Raw genomic sequence first — 18,070 nt, 5'->3', positions numbered from 1 at the left:
CTGGGATCCAGAACTCAGATCGAGCAGCGGGACCGGCCCTGAGAGCAGGTAACGGGAGGGGGTGACGGCGGCGGCAGCGGCACCGAGCCCCGGGACCAGGAGCGGCACCGAGCCCCGGGACCAGGAGCGGCACCGAGCCCCGGCACCGGGAGCGGCACCGAGCCCCGGGACCAGGAGCCGGGCCCGGTGCGCGGGGGAACCTCCCCGCACGGAGCAGCCGCGCTCCACCGAGCCGCCCGCCCCGGCTCTTCCGGCGGCGCCGGGAGGAGGAGCCGCGCCGGGAAGGTCACCGGGACCGACACCGGGAACGGAACCGGGAGCGACACCGGGAGCGGTACCGGGAGCGGAACCGGGACCGACCCCGGGAGCGGAATCGGGAGCGGTACCGGGAGCGGTACCGGGAGTGACACCGGGACCGACCCCGGGAGTGGAACCAGGAGCGGCACCGGGAGAGATACCGGGAGCGGTACCGGGAGCGGAACCGGGAGTGGAACCGGGAGCGGCACCGGGAGCGGTACCGGGACCGACCCCGGGAGCGGAACCGGGAGCGGTACCGGGAGCGGCACCGGGAGCGGTACCGGGACCGACCCCGGGAGTGGAACCGGGAGAGACACCGGGAGCGGTACCGGGAGCAGAACCGGGAGCGGTACCGGGACCATGCTGCGGCCCAGAGCGGCCGCGCTCGCAGCGCTGATGAGACCCCCGGGGGGCGGCCGGGACCCCTCGGGGGGGGCGCGGGTCCCGTCGCTCTGCTCCGCGCCGCCCCCGCAGCCGGTGATCGCCGCCAAGGAACCGTTCCCGGTGGAGCTGAAGGCGGGGCAGAACTACAGCTGGTGCTCCTGCGGGCACAGCAAGCGCCAGGTCCGGCCGGGGGGCCGGGAGAACCGGGAGGGTCCAGGAGAACCGGAGGGGTCCGGGAGAACCGGGGGGTTCGGGAGAACCGGAGGGGTCTGGGAGAACCGGGGGGTTCGGGAGAACCGGGGTGTCCGGGAGAACCGGGGGGGTCCGGGAGAACCGCGGGGGGCCGGGAGAACCGGGGGGTCCGGGAGAACCGGGGATCCGGGAGAACCGGGGGAGTTCGGGAGAACCGGGGGTGTCCGGGAGAACCGCGGGGGGCCGGGAGAACCAGGGGGTTCGGGAGAACCGGGGGGTCCGGGAGAACCGGGGATCCGGGAGAACCGGGGGGGTCCGGGAGAACCGGGGGGGTTCGAGAGAACCGGGGGGGTCCGGGAGAACCGGCAGGGTCTGGGAGAACCGGGGGGGTCCAGAGAACCGGGGATCCGGGAGAACCGGAGGGGTCCGAGAGAACCGGGGGGTGTCCCGGAGAAGCGGGGGTGTCCAGAGAACCGGGGGGGTTCGGGAGAACCGGGGTGGTCCGGGAGAACCGGGAGGGTCCGGGAGAACCGGGGGGGTCCAGAGAACCGGGGGGGTTCGGGAGAACCGGGGGGGTCCGGGAGAACCGGAGGGGTCCGGAATCCCGGCCGCTCGCGGGTGTTCCTGTCTCGGGGACCCCACCGGGGGAGGTCCGGAGGGTCCCGGGGGAGCCGCCACCCCCGAATCGGGACGTGCGCTGGTTCCGATGGGCTCAGGGCAGCCCCAGCCCCACAGGAACCCCCCGAGCTTTTGGGGGCGCTTTTGGCGCTCCCCCCTCGCGATTCCCACGGGATGCGCTGCCCAGGGACGGGACCGGGGGGAACAACCGGGCACCCCCGAGCCCCTCCCCGAGCCGGTGTCCGGTTCCCCGCAGCCCTTTTGTGACGGTGCCCACAAGAAGGAGGCGCCGGGGCTGGCCCCGCTGCGCTTCAGCCCGGCCCGGGACGGCCCCGCGCTGCTCTGCGGCTGCAAACGGAGCCGGAGCCCCCCGTACTGCGATGGATCCCACAAAGGGGACGCGGTTCGGGGGGCCCCGCCGAGCTCGGGGCTCCCACCCCGGGGGGGGAGAGGATCCGAACCACAGTGAAATCCCAACTGCGCCGTGGGGCAGGGATCGGGGTCCAGCCCCCAAATCGGGATCTGGGGAGCGGGGGGGTCCCTGGGGTGGGGTTTGGGGTGGAGGGACCGGAGAGGTTTGGGGTGGAGGGAGCAGAGAGGTTTGGGATGAAGGGATTCTATGGGATGCAGGACAAAGGAACCCACAGGATTTGGGATGGAGGGACCTGTGGGATTTGGGATGGAAGGACCTGGGGAGGTTGGGATGGAGGGATCTGAGAGGTTTGGAGTGGAGGGACCTGGGGGATTCAGGACACAGGAACCCACAGGATTTGGGATGGAGGGACCTGTGGGATTTGGGATGGAAGAACCTGGGGAGTTTGGGATGGGGCAATTGTGGGGTTTGGGATGGAGAAACCTGAGAGGTTTGGGATGGAGGGACCTGGGGGATGCAGGACACAGGAACCCACAGGATTTGGGATGGAGGGACCTGTGGGGTTTGGGGTGGAGGGACCGGAGAGGTTTGGGATGGAAGGTTCTATGGGATGCAGGACACAGGAACCCAAAGGATTTGGGATGGAGGGACCCATGCAGGGGATGCAGGACAGAGGGACCTGGGAGATTTGGGCTGGATGGAAGGGTCTGTGGGGTTTGGGCTCTGTGGGATCTGTGGGATTTGGGATCTGTGGGATTTCTCAGGAGGCTCTGTGGGATCTGTGGGATTTCTCAGGAGGCTCTGTGGGATCTGTGGGATTTCTCAGGAGGCTCTGTGGGATCTGTGGGATTTCTCAGGAGGCTCTGGGCAGCCGCCCCTGCAGGGAGGCGCCTGCAGCGTTTGTTCACTCCCAAAGGCAGACCCGAGGTTTGCAAAGGTTGAACCGAGGATGAGACCCAGGGATTGGGATCATTCCTGGGGATTGGGATCATTCCCGGGGATTGGGATCATTCCCAGGGATTTGGATCATTCCCAGGGATTGGGATCATTCCCGGGGATTGGGATCGTTCCCAAGGATTGGGATCGTTCCCAAGGATTGGGATCGTTCCTGAGGGTTGGGATCGTTCCTGGGGATTGGGATCGTTCCCGGGGATTGGGATCATTCCCAGGGATTGGGATCGTTCCCGGGGATTGGGATCATTCCCAGGGATTGGGATCGTTCCTGGGGATTGGGATCGTTCCCGGGGATTGGGATCATTCCCAGGGATTGGGATCGTTCCCAGGGATTGGGATCATTCCCAGGGATTGGGATCGTTCCTGGGGATTGGGATCGTTCCTGGCACAATAAAAAGGATCCAAACACACAAAGTGGTCTGGGATGTACCGAAAGGAAAACCCAACACCAAAACACCCCCAGACCCAAACCCAAACCCAAACCCAACCCCAAACCCAATCCCAATCCCAAATCCAAGCCCAAACCAAATCCCAAACCAAATCCCGAACACAAACCTGATCCCAATCCCGATCCCAACCCCACCCCAAGCAGCCCCTGCCCGGGCGGTGCCCCCAGGACCCCCCGGACCCTCCTGGCCGAAGGTGCCAAAATCCCATTTTTATTTTTGCCTTTTATTAAAAACTCACTGTGAGGGGAGGCTGGGGAAGGACGAGACAAAACATAAAAATAAAACAAAAATAAAAATAAAAAATCCCAAAACAACCAACCCAAAAACAACTCCAGGGAACGAGGGAAGCGGGGAGCAGCTCCATCCCAAACATTTGGGGATTTTCCCTGGAGCTGTCAGGAGAAAATATTCCGGGGGATTTGTGCTGCCACCGCCGAGCTGGAGGAAAACACCCCAAAAAAACCAAATTTACTGTGCAGGAGGGCAGAGTCTGTGCCAGGCTTTGCCCAAAACTGCGGCCAGAACCCGCAGGGAAAGGGAAGAAATCCCCCAAAATTCCGGGAAGAGATCCAGGAATACCTGGAGCTGCTGGAGAGTGAAAGTCCCAAATAAAAAACCCAAAAAACCCCACTAAAATTGGAAATAATACCCAGCAGCAGAGCCTGGTGAGGCTGAGGGGTGAGTTTGGGGTTTGGGGTTGGGATTTGGGGTTTGGGATTTGGGGTTTGGGGTTGGGGGTTTGGAGGTTTGGGGTTTGGGGTTTGGGGTTGGAGTTGGGGTTTGGGGTTTGGGATTGGCGTTGGGGTTTGGGGTTTGGGGTTTGGGGGTTTGGGTTTGGGGTTTGGGGTTTGGGATTTGGGGTTTGGGATTTGGGGTTTGGGGTTGGGGGTTTGGGGATTGGGGATTTGGGGTTTGGAGTTTGGGGGTTTGGGGTTGGAGGTTTGGGGTTTGGGGTTGGAGTTGGGGTTTGGGGGTTTGGGGTTGGAGGTTTGGGGTTTGGGGTTTGGGGTTGCAGTTGGGGTTTGGGGGTTTGGGGTTTGGGGTTTGGGGGTCTGGGTTTGGGATTTGGGGTTTGGGGGTTTGGGGTCAGGTTTGGGGTTTGGGGTTTCTGTGCTTGGCCCTCACCTGTGCAGCACCTCTGGGCTGGGAGGAGGAGGAGGAGAGGGAAAAAACCTCGGGAAAAACCGGGAATGTGGGAATGATGTGGGAATTTGGCAGCTCCCAACTCCGGGGGTTTGGGGTGGGGGAGGTGGGGGGGAGGACATGCAGCTTCCACGAGTCAAACCCAAACCTCGAACCCAAAACCCCGCCAAAAAAACCCCAAAAAAACCCCAAAACAAAACAAAAATAACCAAAAAAACCCCCAAAAAACTAAAATAAAACCCCAAAAGGAAAACCCGACCCACATTTAAAAATATCCACCGCCGTTTCTGTGTCTTCTCTGCGTTTTTAAATTAGAAAATAAGTCCGTAGAACTCTTCTCTGTCTCCCTATGTACACACGGATATTTATAGGGGTATTTATGGAATTCCCAGGAACATCCCCAGCGGAATTCCCGCCCGGGAGCGGCTTGAGGAGCCCCTGCAGGGCTTTTAGGGATCCCTGGAGGAGTTTTAGGGATCCCTTGATGATCTTTAGGAATCCCTGGAGGAGTTTTAGGGATCCCTTGATGATCTTTAGGAATCCCTGGAGGATTTTTAGGAATCCCTGGAGGATCTGCAGGATCCCTGAAGGATTTTTAGGAATCCCTTGATGATATTTAGGAATTCCTGGAGGATCTGCAGGATCCCTGGGGGGGTTTTTAGCAGTCCCAGGAGGATTTTTAGCAGCCCCTGCAGGGTTTTTCCAAGTCCCTGGAGGGGTTGTAGGAATCCCTGGAAGGGAATCCCAGGAGGAATTTTCTGAGTCCCAGGATAATTTTCCGAGTCCAAGGAGGAATTTTTCCCAGTCCCAGGAGGAATTCTCTGAGTCCCAGGATAATTTTCCCAGTCCCAGGATTATTTTCCAAGTCCCAGGAGGAATTTTCCGAGTCCCAGGATAATTTTCCCAATCCCAGGATTATTTTCCAAGTCCCAGGAGGGTTCTCAGCAGCACCCAGAGGTTTTAGCCCAGGGCCGAGCCCGCGCTGCCGTTCAGGGCGGTTTTGCGGCCTCGGGCGGGTGGCAGCGAGTGACAATTGGGTGGCAGCGGGTGACAGCCGGGTGGCAGCGGGTGACAGTTCGAGGCGGAGCCGTTGAGCGCGGGCCCGGGCGGGCCGGGGGGCGATGTCACCCCAGGGACCGATGTCACCCCGGGGACCGATGCCAGCCCGGGGACCGATGTCACCCCAGGGACCGATGTCACCCCGGGGCTCTGCGCTTTGTCGCTGCCGGACTCGCACTCGGAGGCGCCGCTCGTGTTGGTGGCCTCGGGTGGCAGCGGCGGGCACAGCTGGAACCGCTGGCCGGAGGGCTGGACACGGTACTTGAGGGCCAGGGGACCGCTCTGGGGACACGGGGCACGGCTGGCACCGGGCGGGGACAGCGGCACTGCCACCCCCGGGGGACAGCGGCACTGCCACCCCCGCGGGGACAGAGACACTGCCACCCCTTGGGGACAGCGACACTGCCACCTCCGGGGGACAGCGGCACTGCCACCCCCTTGGGGACAGCGGCGCTGCCACCCCCTTGGGGACAGACACACTGCCACCCTCGGGGGACAGCGACACTGCCACCCCCGGGGGACAGCGGCACTGCCACCCCTTGGGGACAGCGGCACTGCCACCCCTTGGGGACAGCGACACTGCCACCCCCGGGGGACAGCGGCACTGCCACCCCCGGGGGACAGCGACACTGCCACCTCCGGGGGACAGCGGCACTGCCACCCCCTTGGGGACAGCGGCGCTGCCACCCCCTTGGGGACAGACACACTGCCACCCTCGGGGGACAGCGACACTGCCACCCCCTTGGGGACAGCGACACTGCCACCCCCGCGGGGACAGAGACACTGCCACCCCTTGGGGACACCCTGGGGACACCGGCACTGCCACCCCCGCCACCGGGGATCCCGAAAATCCCACCCGGAGCAAACGCCCCTGTCAGGAAAATCCCCCCACTCTGGGATTTATTGCTGGAAAGGCTCCCCCAGGACAGATTTTCCCAGTTTCTCCATGGATAAATTTTCCCAGTTTTTCCCCCTAGAACAAATATTCCCATTTTCCCCAGCACAGATATTTCCATTTTTCCCAGTTTCCCCAGGACTGATTTTCCCAGATTTCCCCAGGACAGTTTTTTCCCCAGTTTCTCCCTGGATAAATTTTCCCAGTTTTTTTCCCCCCTAGAACAGCTTTTCCCAGCATTCCCAGCCCAGATATTCCCGGTTTTCCGGCCGTTCCTCACCCTCCTCCAGGGGTAGATGTAGGCGATGTCCAGCAGGGTGTAATATTCCTTCAGGGGCTCGTCCTCGTACAGCACCTCCACCTGCAGCAGGGAAAGGGTGGGAATGGGAAAAGGATGGATCCAAACCCTGGGAAAGGGTGGGAATGGGGAAAGGATGGATCCAAACCCTGGGAAAGGGTGGGAATGGGGAAAGGATGGATCCAAAGCCAGGGAAAGGGTGGGAATGGGGAAAGGATGGATCCAAAGCCAGGGAAAGGGTGGGAATGGGAAAAGGATAGATCCAAAGCCAGGGAAAGGGTGGGAATGGGAAAAGGATGGATCCAGCCATGGGAAAAGGAAGCATCTGGCCATGGGAATAGGATGGATCCAAACTCGGGGAAAGGATGGAGACAGATCCAGGGAAAGGATGGATTTGGCCATGGGAAAAAGGAAGGATCCAGCCCCAGGGAAAACACATCAGGGCAGGGATATTCGGGATATCGGGGCAGGGATATTCGGGATATCGGGGCAGGGATATTCGGGATATCGGGGCAGGGATATTTGGGACAGGCAGGGATCAGCAGGAATGGCCAAAACGGCGCCTCCGAGCTGAGCAGGGCATGGCAAACCCCGGACAGTGCCCCTCGAGCATTCCCGAGCATTGCCGAGAATTACTGAGCATTCCCGAGTGTTCCCAACCATTCCCGAGCATTCCTGAACATTCCCTCAAATTCCCTGGCACTCCCAGACATTCCCTGGCATTCCCCACCATTCCCCGGCATTCCCCGGCATTCCCAACCATTCCCAGGCATTCCCAACCATTCCCCGGCATTCCCCGGCATTCCCAACCATTCCCCGGCATTCCCAACCATTCCCAGGCATTCCCAACCATTCCCCGGCATTCCCAACCATTCCCAGGCATTCCCAACCATTCCCAACCATTCCCCGGCATTCCCAACCATTCCCAACCATTCCCCGGCATTCCCAGGCATTCCCTGGCATTCCCCACCATTCCCAGGCATTCCCTGACATTCCCTCTCATTCCCCGGCATTCCCCACCATTCCCGGGTATTCCCAACCATTCCCAACCATTCCCAACCATTCCCCACCATTCCCAGGCATTCCCTGGCATTCCCAACCATTCCCCGGCATTCCCAACCATTCCCAGGCATTCCCTGACATTCCCTCTCATTCCCCGGCATTCCCCACCATTCCCGGGCATTCCCAACCATTCCAAACCATTCCCAGGCATTCCCCAGCATTCCCCACCATTCCCGGGTATTCCCAGGCATTCCCGGGTATTCCCAGGCATTCCCGGCGCTCCCTCACCCGGTACTTGCTGGGCACATCCATCTTGTTGCGCAGGAATTTCGCCAGGTGCAGCACGGTCATGGCAGCGGGACAGCGCAGGAAGCGCAGCCCGGGAATCTGCGGGCACGGCGGGGCCTGGGAATTCCCGGGATTGGGAATTCCCGCGATGGGAGCTGGGACTGGGAATTCACGGGATTGGGAATTCCCAGGATGGGAGCTGGGACTGGGAATTCCCGGGATTGGGATTGGGAATTCCCGGGATGGGAGCTGGGACTGGGAATTCGCGGGATTGGGAATTCCCGCGATGGGAGCTGGGACTGGGAATTCCCGGGATTGGGATTGGGAATTCCCGCGATGGGAGCTGGGACTGGGAATTCCCGGGATTGGGAGCCCCGGGACGGGGGTTGTGACTGGGAATTCCCGGGATTGGGATTGGGAATTCCCGCAATGGGAGCTGGGACTGGGAATTCCCGGGATTGGGAATTCCCGCAATGGGAGCTGGGACTGGGAATTCCCGGGATTGGGAATTCCCGGGATGGGAGCTGGGACTGGGAATTCCCGGGATTGGGATTGGGAATTCCCGGGATGGGAGCTGGGACTGGGAATTCCCGGGATTGGGAATTCCCGGGATGGGAGCTGGGACTGGGAATTCCCGGGATTGGGATTGGGAATTCCCGGGATGGGAGCTGGGACTGGGAATTCCCGGGATTGGGATTGGGAATTCCCGAGATGGGAGCTGGGATTGGGAATTCCGGGGATTGGGAGCCCCGGGACGGGGGCTGTGATTGGGGACCCCCAGGATTTGGGAGCTTCGGGATTGGGGTGTCCCAGGTTTGGTGAGTCCCGGGATGGGGAGCCCCGGGATGGGAGCTGGGATTGGGAGCTGGGATTGGGGTGTCCCGGGATTGGGGTGTCCTGGGATTGGGGTGTCCCGGGATTGTGGTGTCCCGGGACTGGGGTGTCCTGGGATTGGGGTGTCCCGGGATTGGGGTGTCCCCCTGTGCCCCACAGGACCCCCCAAGGGCAGCTGGGCACCGAGGGCTCGGTGCCATCCCGGTGCCACCCCGGTGCCAGTCCGGTTCCAGCCCAGTGCCAGCCTGGTGCCAGCCCGCACTCACCTTGTCCTTGTCCTTGTCCTTGTCCTTGTCCTTGTCCAGGTCCCCGTTCTCCACGCCCTTCTGCTCCTCCCTGAGCGAGGGACACGGGATCGGGACCGTGGGGAGCGGGAAGGCGGAGAGGGAAAAACCCCTGGAAGGGCCCCGGGAAGTGGGGGGACATGGGGGGACATCCAGGGCTTCACCCCGGCGCATCCACGGGTATTCCCAGGGCACTGGATCCCTCCGGATCCCTCCGGATCCCTCCGGATCCCTCTGGAATGCTGCTCCAGGCACCTGGGACATCCCCGAGGCCGCCAGCAGCAGGAACACGGGAATGCCACTGCCGGGATCAGGGATCACACTGGGATCACGCTGGGATCAGGGATCGGGGATCACCCTGGGGTCGGGGATCACCCTGGGATCAGGGATTCTCAGGGATCAGGGATCTGGGATCATTCTGGGATTTGGAATCACGCTGGTGTTGAGGATCATGCTGAGATCGGGGATCACTGATCAGGAATCACTCTGGGATCGGGGATCACTGGGATCAGGGATCCCCAGGGATCCGGGATGGATCCGGGATGGATCCGGGATGGATCCGGGTGTTCGTGTCCCCCCGGGCCGGGCTCTCCGCTGCCGCCACCCTCGGTGGGTTCGGTGCCGGCTTCAGGGTCCCCTCCGAACCCAACAATTCCCGGATTCCAGGGGCAGGGGGAGGGGGGGAGCCCCTTCCCGACCCCAGCCCCGGGCGGTACCGGGAGCCCCGGGCGGTACCGGGAGCCCCCGCAGGCGGTACCGGGAGCCCCAGCGGGAGGTACCGGGAGCCCCCGCAGGCGGTACCGGGAGCCCCAGCGGGAGGTACCGGGAGCCCCGGGCGGTACCGGGAGCCCCGGGCGGTACCGGGATCCCCCGCAGGCGGTACCGGGAGCCCCGGGCGGTACCGGGAGCCCCCGCAGGCGGTACCGGGAGCCCCAGCGGGAGGTACCGGGAGCCCCGGGCGGTACCGGGAGCCCCGGGCGGTACCGGGAGCCCCAGCGGGAGGTACCGGGAGCCCCGGGCGGTACCGGGAGCCCCGGGCGGTACCTGCGGTCCCGGTGGAACTCGATGGACAGACTGACGATCTCATCCTCGGGCAGCGTCCCCTGGTCCCGCTCCGTGACCTCCCCGCGCTCCTCCTGCGAGCCCAGCGGAACTGCGGGACACGGACACGGGCTGAGCGGGACCCGCGACACCGGGACAGGGACACCGGGACACCGGGACACCGGGACACCGACACCGGGACAGGGACACCGGGACACCGCGACACCGGGACAGGGACACCGGGACACCGGGACACCGGGACAGGGACACCGGGACCCTGTGACATGTGACACTCACCCTCGGCCACCGGGTACGCGGCGTAGAAGTCGCGCCTCCTCTTCATCTCATCTGCGGGAACGGGGACAGGGACAGGGACAGGGACAGGGATGGGACAGGGACAGGGACAGGGACAGGGACGGGGACGGGGACAGGGACAGGGACAGGGACAGGGACAGGGACAGGGACAGGGACAGGGACAGGGACAGGGACAGGGATGGGACAGGGACAGGGACAGGGACAGGGACAGGGACAGGGACGGGGATGGGGACAGGGACAGGGACAGGGACAGGGACAGGGACAGGGACAGGGACAGGGATGGGACAGGGACAGGGACAGGGACAGGGACAGGGACAGGGACAGGGACAGGGACAGGGACAGGGACAGGGAAGGGACAGGGAGAGGGACAGGGACAGTCCATGAGCAGGGACAGCGCCACAGCCGGGGGGTGACAGCAGGGGGGCCCAGGGGGACACCCCGGAATGCCCAGGGAATTCCCGTGGGAGCTCCAGCAGAGCCATTCCATAAATCCCGGAGTGGCGGCCGATCCAGAGGATTTTTGGATCCCCACCCCCCAAATCCCGAACTTTTCCCCCATCCCGAGGCGCTCGGAGCAAATCCCATCCCAGATTCTGCCGAAGTTTGGGATGGGCGCCGTGTCCGCGTGTCCTCCTGTCCCCGTGGGAATGGGAAATCCCGGGAAGGGGTTCAGGGACACCCCGAATTCCCAAATTGTCCCCATCCTTGGCTGCACCTTTGAAGAGCCCCGGGACCAGCTTGTACACGATGTCCTGGAGGGTTTTGTCCGACCTGGAGAGGCGAGAAACAGGAAAAGTGGGAGAAATCAGCGGGATTCGGGAGCGGGATGTGGGAGTTCCGCCAGCTCCCTTCTGGAAAATTCCTGTCCCAAAGCCCAGGTCCCCAGTTCCTCATCCCAAATCCCCCAAACTCCAAATCCCCAAACTCCAAATCCCCAAACTCCAAACCCCCAAACTCCGAATCCCAAAATCCCCATCCTAAATCCTCCAAACTCCAGATTCCCAAGTCCCCAACTCCTCATCCCAAATCCCCAAATCCCAGATCCTCATCCCAAATCCCCCAAACTCCAAATCCCAAAATCCAAAATCCCAAAATCCCCAAATCCCAAATCCCCAGTTCCTCATCCCAAATCCCCCAAACGCCCAAATCCCCAAATCCCAAAGCCTCAGATCTCCAATCCTCCATCCCAAATCCCCATTTCCCCATCCCAAATTCCCATTTCCCCATCCCAAATCCCCAAATCTCCATCCCAAATCCCCAAATTCCCATTTCCCCATCCCAAATCCCCAAATCCCCGTCCCACACATCCCCCCCAGACCCCACAAAGGGTTAACCCCTAAAAAGGACCTAAACGAGCTCAGAATTCCTTGTCAATTCTGGGAATGATTTGGGGCCAGGATCCATCCCAGCAGCCAAAACAATTCCCAAAAAAATCCATCCCGGGGATTTAAACAAACCCCAAATCCCAGATCAGCCAAGTCTCCCGCAGGTTCGAATTTGAATCCCGGATTATTTTGGGGATGTAAATTTATTTTTTGGGGGTTTTGATTCCCTAAAATGTGAATATCCCAAAGCAGGAACCGGGGAAGCTCCAGCCCCATCCACAGCCAGGATTTTCCTGGGAATTTTCAGGAATCTGGAATTTCAGATTCCCACCCTAAAGAGGGAGCAGCGGGGCTGCTGAAAAGTCAATTATGGTTGGAATTATTCCCGTTTATGTGGAGAAGGAAAACAAATCTCTGAATTCCGGGATATTTTTAGCCCATCCACGTCTTTCATCCTGAATTCCTTTGGCTCGGGATGCCCCGCTGGGATTTTATTTATAACAAATCTATTTTTATATCATTCTATTCCTCGCTCTGTAAATATATATATTCACATTTATTTATATCAATTTATATCTATTTTTATATATTTTAAATATTTTCATATTTGAATATCCCTGGCTATTTCTATTTTCACTTTTTATATTTATACATTTTTTTATTTTTATACATTTCCCAGTTTAAAATTTTATATATTTTTATATTATTATTTTTTAATTTTTTTTTTCAGGGGGAGGGATTTTTTTATTTTTTTCTTTTCTAATTTTTACTTTTTTTTTTTTTTTAATTTATTAACAAATATTTATAACAATTTCACTTCATTCAGCACCGAGCACCGGGAGATTTTGGATGCATTTGGGAAGAAAAAACGCGAGGATTTTCCACCTGGAGCGGGGTCTGCTCACCTGGGCCACATTTTTCCCAGTTTTTCCCAGTTTTTCCCAGTTTTTCCCAGTTTTTCCCAGTTTTTCCCTGTTTTTCCCAGTTTTTCTGAAATTTTTCCACGTGTGTTTCACAGGGTTTAGGGTGGGGAGCAGGGGGCCTGTGCTGGGCAAGGCAGGGCTGGGACACCACGGGGACACCACAGGGATGGGGACATCTCACCTCAGGGATGGGGACACTCCCGGGACAGGGACACCACGGGGACAGGGACACAATGGGGATGGGGACACCACGGGGATGGGGACACGACCAGGGACAGGGACACCACGGGGATGGGGACACCTCAGGGATGGGGACACCTCAGGGATGGGGACACCAGTGGGACCAGGATGGAGGTGCCACAGGGATGAGGACACCACAGGGATGGGGACACCACAGGGGTGGGGACACCTCAGGGACAGGGACACCTCAGGGATGGGGACATCAGCGGGACCGGGATGCAGCTGCTCCTGGGCTGGCAGCAGAGCCCCAGGGTCCCCCTGCTCCAGGTGCTCGGGGCTGTCCCCTGGAGCAGGGACAGGGGCCCGTGAGGGGTCCCCGAGCCCCCCGAGCCCCCTGAGCCTTCCATGTCCCTGGAGCCCCCCAAGTCCCCGGAGTCCCCCAAGTCCCCTGAGCTCCCTGGATCCCCCGAGTCCCCCAAGCCTCCTGTGTCCCCCGAACCCCCCGAGCCCCCTGAACCCCCTGAACCCCCCGAAACCCCCGAGCCCCCTGAGCCCCCTGAACCCCCTGAACCCGCCGAGCCCCCTGAGCTCCCTGAATCCCCCACATCCCCCTGAGCCCCCCGAGCTTCTCGTGCCCCCCGAGCCCCCCGAGTCCCTCGAGCCCCCTGTGCCCCCCACATCCCCCCGCGCCCCCCGGGCTCACCGGATGCTGAGCAGGGGCCGGGTTTTGTGCACCTGCGCGTCGCACATGGGGCAGTACTTGTTGGTCTCCAGGTAGCGAACGATGCAGGTTCTGCAGACTGCGGGGACAGAGGGACCCTCTGTGAGCGGGGGCACGAGGGGACACAGCCCCGGGGACCCCCAGACCATCTTCGGGGACCCCCACACCGGCTTTGGGGAGCAGAGCCCTGCCCAGCGCAGCCCCATCCATCCCCCGCAGCTCCCCGGGGCACCGCGGGGTCCGCGTGGCGTTTGGCGACACCCGGGGGACCCTTGGGGACGCGGGGGACACTCACACGAGTGCAGGCACTCCACGATGGTGGTGGCGTCGATGAAGTATCCGCCGCACAGGGCGCACATCAGGTGCGGGTTGAGCTCGGTGATCTTTATCCGGGTGGTCCTGAGCATCTTGGAGCAGCCCCAGGGCGGATCCTCCCTGCGGGAAAAGCCCGGGGTCCCCTTGGAGCGCAGCTGGAGGGGACAGCGTGGGGACTGTCACCTGTCCCCCCGGCTCCAGGAGCTGCGCAGCCCCCTCTGCCTCACCCCTGGCTGTCCCCAACACGCGGGGACACCTCTGAGCAGGGACACGCGGGGTGTTTTGGGGCGGTTCCATGGGAAAGGCATTTCCAGCCCAAATCCCAGGGTTTTTCCTCCCGCCGGGGGCTCGGGAATGCTCCGGCGCTTCCCGGGTTCCTGCGGGAGCCGCTGGAATCGCCGCAGTTTTGTTGTTTCCATGGTAACGGCGGGACTTGGACAGCCGGCGGAATATTGTCACCAACAGGCGGGGGACAGGGGACAGGGGACAGGGGACAGGGGACAGGGGACAGGGGACAGGGGACAGGGGACCCCGGGGTGGCGGAGCTGCCATCGGGATCATGGGGAGCAGAGTGGGCAGGGCCGGGGCACACACGGGTGGCACAGGGACACAGGGGGGACACAGGGGGGACACACGGGGACACAGGTGTGACACACAGGGACACAGGGGTGACACACGGGGACACACGGGTGACACATGGGGACACAGGGGTAACACACGGGTGACACACAGGAACACAGGTGTGACACACGGGGACACAAGAGTGACACACGGGGACACACAAAGACATATGGGTAACACACGGGGACACACAGGGACACGGGTGTGACACACGGGGACATAAGTGTGACACACAGGTGTGACACGCAGGGACACTCAGGGACACGCAGAGACACAAGTGTGACATACAGGAACACAGACACAGGGACACAGGGGATACACACAGCGACACACGGGCGGCACAGAGACACAGGTGTGACACACGGGTGACACACAGGGACACACGGGGACACACGGGGACACAGGTGTGACACACGGGGACACAGGTGTGACACACAGGGACACACGGGTGACACACGGGGACACACGGGGACACACGGGGACACAGGTGTGACACACAGGGACACACAGGGACACACAGGGACACACAGGGACACAGGTGTGACACACAGGGACACAGGTGTGACACACGGGGACACAGGTGTGACACACAGGGACACAGGTGTGACACACGGGGACACACAGGGACACACAGGGACACAGGTGTGACACACGGGGACACAGGGGTGACACACGGGGACACACGGGTGACACACAGAGGCACACATGGGTTACAGTACCCGCACACAGGGACACCTGCACCAGGGATGGGGACACCGCTGGCCCTGGGACAGAAGTGCCACAGGATGGGGACACCATTGGGACGGAGGTGCCACGGGGACACCGCTGGCACTGGGATGGTGACGCTGCAGGGACAGGGACACCACCGAGCCTGGGATTTTGCAGGGGTGGGGACACGGCTGGCACAGGGATGGAGGTGTCACAGGACGGGGACACCGCTGGGATGGGGACACCACGGGGATGGGGACACCTCAGGGATGGGGACACCACCGGGACGGGGACACCTCAGGGATGGGGACACCACGGGGATGGAGACACCACCGGGACAGGGACACCACGGGGACGGGGACACCTCAGGGATGGGGACACCTCAGGGATGGGGACACCACCGGGACAGGGACACCACCAGGACGGGGACACCACGGGGATGGGGACACCACGGGGATGGGGACACCACCGGGACAGGGACACCACGGGGATGGGGACACCTCAGGGATGGGGACACCACGAGGACGGGGACACCTCAGGGATGGGGACACCACGGGGATGGGGACACCACCAGGATGGGGACACCACCGGGACGGGGACACCACCGGAATGGGGACACCGCTGGCACGGGGACACCACCGGAATGGGGACACCGCTGGCATGGGGACACCACCGGGACGGGGACACCACGGGGACCTGGACACCACCGGCACGGGGACACCACGGGGACCTGGACACCACCGGCACGGGGACCTCGGGGACAGCCGCGCTGGAGGAGCAGCAGCCAAGGGGGACCGGGGGGGCTCCAGAACCCCCTCCCAGCCCTGGGCACCCCTGCCCGGTGTCCCCAAACCCTCGCCAGCCCCTGCCCGTGCCTGTCCCGGTCCCCCCGCTCGGGCCCGGGCAGCTCCGGGCCCGCGGGAGCCGCGGCTGCGCTTTTGGGGCGATTCCGGCGCTTTCGGTGCTCGCAGCCGCCAATGGCGGCCCCGGGGCTCGGCGGGAGGGGGGAGCCCGAGCCACCGGCGCAAACCGGTTCTAATAAATTCTAATAAACCGGGCGATAACGGCCGCGATTTCCTGCACCGGGACGGGGAACAAATCCTCCCCGGAGCCTCCCCGGTTCCCCGGGCCCGCCGCACCCCCGGGGCCGCCCCGTCCCGCCGGCGGCTCCCGCACCCCCGGCCGCCACTTTGGGGCTCTTTTGTGTCCGTGGGCGGTGGCCCCGGTGTCCCCCCGGTCCCCAAAGCCCCCCGGGCCGGGCACGGCTGGGCAAGGGCGTTTCAAAGTCACCGCCAACTCGGGCCCCCCCGCCCGCGGCACCGAGCGCGGGGCTCGGGAAATGCCCCGCGACGGCCCGGGGGACACGGGGGGACACCGGAGGGGGACACCGGGGGGGACACGGGGGGACACCGGGGGGGACACCGGAGGGGGACACGGGGGGACACCGGGGGGGACACGGGGGGACACCGGAGGGGGACACGGGGGGACACCGGAGGGGGACACGGAGGGACAGGGGGGGGACACGGGGGGACACCAGAGGGACACGGGGGGACAGCCCCGGAGCGCGGCCCCGCCACCCCCGGCGCTCCCGGTGTCGGGACGCGGCACCGGAGGGGCCACGGGGGATGGGGGGAGGGAGCCCCGCTGGACACGAGTGACCGCGGAGCGGGTGGGGACAAGGACACGCGGGGCCGGCGGCGGGACGGGACACGCGGGGGGGGGGGGGTGACCGGGAGCGAGGTGGTCACTGACCCGCGGGGGACAGGGACACCGGGGGGGGACACGGACACCGGGGGGGACACGGACACCGGGGGGGGACACGGACACCGGGGGGGGACACGGACACCGGGGGGGACCCACGGGATGGACACGGCCACCGGGGGGGGACACGGCCACGGGGTGGTGGCGGCCAGGCGTGACCCCTCTCATTCCCGGGGGGGTCCCCGAGCAGCTCCCGCCGCCTTTGGGGCCGCCCAGGCTCGGTGGGGCCGGGGGTGGGGCGGCCCCGGTGGCCCCGGGGCGTCCCCTTTGTACTCGGGGCCGGCTGTCAGCGCCGCCCCGCCCCGGGGGGGTCCCGCCGCGCCCCCCCGGCCCCGCCGCTCTCCTCCCGGGGGGGGTCCCGGGGCACAAAGCGGGGGGGGCGGCGGCACCGGCCATCTTTGGGAGCGGCGGGGCGGGGGGGCCGCGGCGGGGCCCGGGCCGGGGGGGGGACACCGGGGCCGCGTCCCTACCTGGTGGCGGCGGCAGCGGCGGCCCCGCGGCCGCCCCTCCGCTCCCGCCGCTCCCGCCGCTCGCCTCGGCTCGGCTCGGGCGGCGCTGCGGCCGCGGCCCTTTTTTTTTTTTATTATTATTATTTTATTTTTTTTTTTTTCCTCCCCTCTCTCGTTTTTTTTTTTCCTCCTTGCTTTTTTTTTTTTTTTCCCTCCCTCCTTCCTCCTCCTCCTTTTTTTTTTGTTTTTTTATTTTTTGTCCTGTTTTTTTTTTTTATAATTTTTTTATTTTTTATTTTTTTTATATTTTTTTTTCCCACCTCCAGCCGCCGCCAGGCCCCGCCCGCCTCACGTGACCTCATTCCTTTGGGGGGCTGCGGAGGAGGGGAGCGAGGGGCCGAGATTGGGGAGGGGGGGGACACCCCCGGAACCCCCCCCGGTGCTCCGGGAGACCCCCGGGGGGGAAATGAGACAGCCCCAAAAACCGCTGGAATGACCCCAAAATGCGGCGCGCGGTGGGAGCTCCGCGCCCCGTGCCCCCCCCCACCCCGTTTTGTCCCCAAATTGTGACCCGGGACCCCCTGCGGGACCCTCGGAGCTCGGCAGGAGAGGAGGGGGAAGGAAAGGAAATGGGGCGGGGG

General features: G+C 63.0%; 2 protein-coding genes and 1 long non-coding RNA gene across 4 annotated transcripts; 2 read left to right on the top strand and 1 right to left on the bottom strand.

The window, feature by feature from the left end:
* Positions 1-233: 233 nt before the first annotated feature.
* Positions 234-2,036, top strand: CISD3 (CDGSH iron sulfur domain 3). Its single transcript, XM_086864332.1, has 2 exons — positions 234-861; positions 1,748-2,036. The coding sequence occupies exons 1-2, from the start codon at positions 658-660 to the stop codon at positions 1,958-1,960; spliced, it is 417 nt and encodes a 138-aa protein (XP_086720458.1). The 5' UTR covers positions 234-657; the 3' UTR covers positions 1,961-2,036.
* A 1,425-nt stretch (positions 2,037-3,461) lies between these two features.
* PCGF2 (polycomb group ring finger 2) lies at positions 3,462-17,502 on the bottom strand. Of its 2 annotated transcripts, none has more exons than XM_086864331.1 (10): positions 17,451-17,502; positions 13,871-14,010; positions 13,558-13,654; positions 11,142-11,197; positions 10,409-10,459; positions 10,115-10,223; positions 9,053-9,122; positions 7,953-8,051; positions 6,645-6,725; positions 3,462-5,751 (listed from the first exon to the last, which is right to left on the bottom strand). In XM_086864331.1, the coding sequence occupies exons 2-10, from the start codon at positions 13,980-13,982 to the stop codon at positions 5,371-5,373; spliced, it is 1,056 nt and encodes a 351-aa protein (XP_086720457.1). In that variant the 5' UTR covers positions 13,983-14,010; positions 17,451-17,502; the 3' UTR covers positions 3,462-5,370. The 2 variants fall into 2 exon arrangements, with proteins under 2 accessions (XP_086720457.1, XP_086720456.1); XM_086864330.1 differs by having other exon boundaries at positions 4,703-5,751; positions 7,953-8,069; positions 17,451-17,491.
* On the top strand, positions 5,658-12,820 carry LOC147649204 (uncharacterized). The gene is made up of 3 exons (XR_015279507.1): positions 5,658-5,727; positions 10,168-10,421; positions 12,578-12,820. It is a non-coding gene; the product is annotated as an uncharacterized LOC147649204 (long non-coding RNA).
* Positions 17,503-18,070: the final 568 nt, after the last annotated feature.

The sequence above is a fragment of the Cyanistes caeruleus genome, chromosome 27 (genome assembly GCF_971803275.1).
Source record: "Cyanistes caeruleus chromosome 27, bCyaCae1.hap1.1, whole genome shotgun sequence".
Lineage (NCBI taxonomy): Eukaryota > Metazoa > Chordata > Aves > Passeriformes > Paridae > Cyanistes > Cyanistes caeruleus.
Note: the sequence above shows the minus strand (reverse complement) of the source record. Positions and strands in the feature narration are given on the sequence as shown.

Coding starts and splice junctions, on each gene's coding strand:
- CISD3 (XM_086864332.1), top strand. CDS start 658: ATGCTGCGGCCCAGAGCGGCCGCGCTCGCAGCGCTGATGAGACCCCCG. Junction 862..1,747: donor GCGGGCACAGCAAGCGCCAG/GTCCGGCCGGGG, acceptor GGTTCCCCGCAG/CCCTTTTGTGACGGTGCCCA.
- PCGF2 (XM_086864330.1), bottom strand. CDS start 13,982: ATGCTCAGGACCACCCGGATAAAGATCACCGAGCTCAACCCGCACCTG. Junction 13,655..13,870: donor CGTGGAGTGCCTGCACTCGT/GTGAGTGTCCCC, acceptor CTGTCCCCGCAG/TCTGCAGAACCTGCATCGTT. Junction 8,070..9,052: donor AGGACAAGGACAAGGACAAG/GTGAGTGCGGGC, acceptor GGGAATTCCCAG/GCCCCGCCGTGCCCGCAGAT.